This window comes from Tupaia chinensis, unplaced genomic scaffold, assembly GCF_000334495.1.
Source record: "Tupaia chinensis unplaced genomic scaffold, TupChi_1.0 Scaffold000129_1, whole genome shotgun sequence".
Lineage (NCBI taxonomy): Eukaryota > Metazoa > Chordata > Mammalia > Scandentia > Tupaiidae > Tupaia > Tupaia belangeri.
Genome location: NW_006159598.1, coordinates 123,755 through 126,496, shown reverse-complemented (window position 1 = coordinate 126,496; position 2,742 = coordinate 123,755). Strand labels below are relative to the sequence as shown.

Below are 2,742 nucleotides of genomic sequence, written 5' to 3'. Positions count from 1 at the left end.
CGTGGGGTGCGCCTGCTCTACCGCCTGCGCTTCCACTCCGCCCAGGGCGCCGTGCCCTTCACACGGGAGGACGGGAGCGAGGACGGGAGCGAGGAGGACTGGCTCCAGCAGAAGGAGGTGAGGACGGAAGAGTGGCTGAAAAAGGGGCCGGCCTGGGTTTGGGCCAGGAGGGGGCTGGGACCCCCAGGGCCTGGTTCTACCACAGATTGCTGTGGCAGAGGGGAGGTGACCCCTGGGGGACTCTGAGTCCTCGAGGGCCATGGGGTCTGGTCTCCTAGCTGGGAATGCAGGCTCCACACCCCCAGCCTCTCTCCGTGACCACCCCAGGGGGGTCTCGGGAGGCAGTGCCTGCACCTGGAAAGGCTGTGGTCAGCAGGCCCGGAATCCAGTGCCACGAGGCCTGGGGCCAAGAAGACCGCCCTAGGATGTGCGGGTGCTGGAGCCTTTGGGATATCTTTTTGTTTTTAGAGAGGTTTTTGCTATATAGGGTGCCTGTGCTTGCCAGAGAGCCAGAGACAGAGGGAAAGAAAGTGAGAAATCACCGCCCAGGGGACATGGCCTCACTACAGTCCCTTCTCTTGGGACTTTGGGCATGCACACACATGCACTGGGAGTGAGTTTCAACTGAACCGCAGTTGGCCATGTGGGAGTCCAGCAACGTAGCCATTATGCCATTTGCTGGTCCCAAGGGGTCTCTTCCTCTTAAGACACCTGGTCCCCTGCCTTTCCAGTATAGCCCCACCCCCACTGCGGCCCCCACTGCAGGCCAAGGTCCCTGACACAGACCGTCTTGTCTCCAGCTTCCTGCCGTGGAGGCCAGACTTGACCCACAGGCCTCGGAGCTCTGGGGGCTCTGACGTCCCCCTGAGGTCGCCGGAGGATGAGAGGTCACAGACCTCACCCAGGGTGGACGGATCAATTATCAAAGTAAATAAAGATCAGCCACTTCAGAACCAACAGGACCAGCAGGTGGCGTGGTGGTGAAGGTGCTGGACTCCCACGTGACTGGTTGGTTCTAGTCCTGGACGTGGTGGAAGCCGTCCCCTGGGGGGTGGTTCTCACATTTGCGCTCAGTCTCTGCATGTGCCCTGGACGTGCCCTACCGCAGAGACGTAAGCAAAGGAGCCGACAACAGCCCTGAGCTCTGCGGTCACACGGGCCAGCGAGACCGTTGCCTAGGAGCGGCCTCCCGAGTCTGGCCATCGTCCTCTGACTCGCTGTGGCCCCCGCGGCACACAGCCTGCGACCTCCCTGGCTCCCAGTAGCCAGCCTATCCGGGGTCACTGACTACATAGCTGTTCCAGGATCTGCCTGGCGTGGTGTGGTCCGACGTGCTGCCCGTGGGGGCCGCCATCCCAAGGCTGCCTTTACTGTCCCCCTGGAGTGACCAACTCCAGACAAGAGGGGCTGGGGCTGCAGATACAAGAACGACAGACACAGGGAGTCTGAGACAACACTGCTTTGTTCTCAGTGGGAGGTCTGCAAAGAACACCGTCGGGGGTCCAGGGTTGGGGCGAGGACCCAGCAGCCAGCTGTCCTGACGGGTGGGGACAGTGTCACTGCGGCACTGTGGGGTGAGGAGAGGGCAGGTGAGGTGGGCTGCAGGCATGCTGCTCCCTAGATCCCCGTGCCTGCCGAGGCCCTTCCTAACAGACAGAGACAGCACCCCCAGCAGTCTACCGCGTCTCAGCCTGGGTCGTGGGCATGCAGGCCCTGGTGTGTGCAAGGGGGCCCAGGGTGCGACCCCGGGACCTTCCCACCCGGGTCCAACTGCAGTGCCACTGAGCCACCACCAGGCCCTCTGCCTGCTGCATCAACGATCATCGATCATCAGGACGCAAGGCGCCACGAGGCAGCACTGCGGTGGCCGGTGGCCGTGCCTGCCGCCAGTCTGAACCCCAGCTGGGGATTCTGAGCAGCTACTGGCTGCAGTGGAGGCTGAGTCGGGGTATTCCTGAGCGGCTGGTAAAGGGGACGGTAGAATGTTAGAAATCGGGCTGGCCCGGAAGAGCCCCGATCTGAAACGCCCACACTCAGGTGTGAAGCATCCCCTTGGAGCCCCAGGTCAGGGTCTGCAGCATGTCTGCTGGGCTGCGTCAGGCCCCGTCAAGTGGGGCCTGGAAGTCCAGGTGAGGGCCGGCCCGCTCTGAGGGGCCCAGCCTGCACTGGTGGGTGTCACTGGGCTGGACCCCGAGGTGGAGGCAGCGAGATGCTCCAGGCAGAGGGACTGGCGCGTGCGAAGCCCCAGCAACAGGAGAAACTGCCAGCAGCCTGGCGGGGCTGGAGTGTGGCGTGAAGGGAGGGGGAGGACACGGGCCGGGGCACTGGGGAGCCTAGGAGGGAGCTCAGCTCTGTGTACAAAGACCCCTCCAGAGCCGCGTGGGGAAGGGCAAGAGGGAAAGACTGGAGGCAGGGAGGCTGGGAGGGACTCCTGGAGGAGGAGGAAGCTGACAGTGGGGCCAAAACTAGGGTGGTGAGAAGGGGCTGGAGCCGGGAGAGACGGGAAAGAGGGCGGCTGGGGGACAGGCTGCAGGGGCAGGGGGCCTTGGGCTCTCCCTGGCCCACGTCTGCTTCAGCTCAGTGTCCACCCTCTCCTGCACAGGCCCGGGCACACTGGACTCCTTGGGGTGTTCGCTAAGGTCTCTCCACACCGCTTATCCCCGGGGTCCTCCCACCCCAGCCCCTGCTCCCCTCGTATCGTGCATGGCGCTGGGCCCTCGCTGCTTGGGGCCGAACTGGCTT

At 64.0% G+C, this 2,742-nt stretch overlaps 2 protein-coding genes across 4 annotated transcripts in view; one reads left to right on the top strand and one right to left on the bottom strand.

Moving 5' to 3' along the window:
* Window positions 1-1,001, top strand: part of GARIN5A (golgi associated RAB2 interactor 5A) — a 5,169-nt gene extending 4,168 nt beyond the window's left edge. For 2 of the 3 annotated variants that reach the window (XM_027770350.1, XM_027770352.1), the window contains 2 exons: window positions 1-117; window positions 801-992. The exon at window positions 1-117 is cut by the window's left edge and continues 127 nt beyond it. In XM_027770350.1, the coding sequence (XP_027626151.1) occupies window positions 1-117; window positions 801-857 (174 nt within the window). In that variant the 3' untranslated portion in view covers window positions 858-992. Of the gene's footprint in view, window positions 118-800 lie in introns of all 3 variants that reach the window. The other variant, XM_027770349.1, reaches the window with a different exon arrangement.
* Window positions 1,002-1,229: 228 nt separating this feature from the next.
* Window positions 1,230-2,742, bottom strand: part of MYBPC2 (myosin binding protein C2) — a 41,146-nt gene continuing 39,633 nt past the window's right edge. Inside the window, exon 28 of the mRNA XM_006144686.3 lies at window positions 1,230-1,567. Within this exon, the coding sequence (XP_006144748.1) occupies window positions 1,557-1,567 (11 nt within the window). The 3' untranslated portion in view covers window positions 1,230-1,556. The remainder of the gene's footprint in view (window positions 1,568-2,742) is intronic.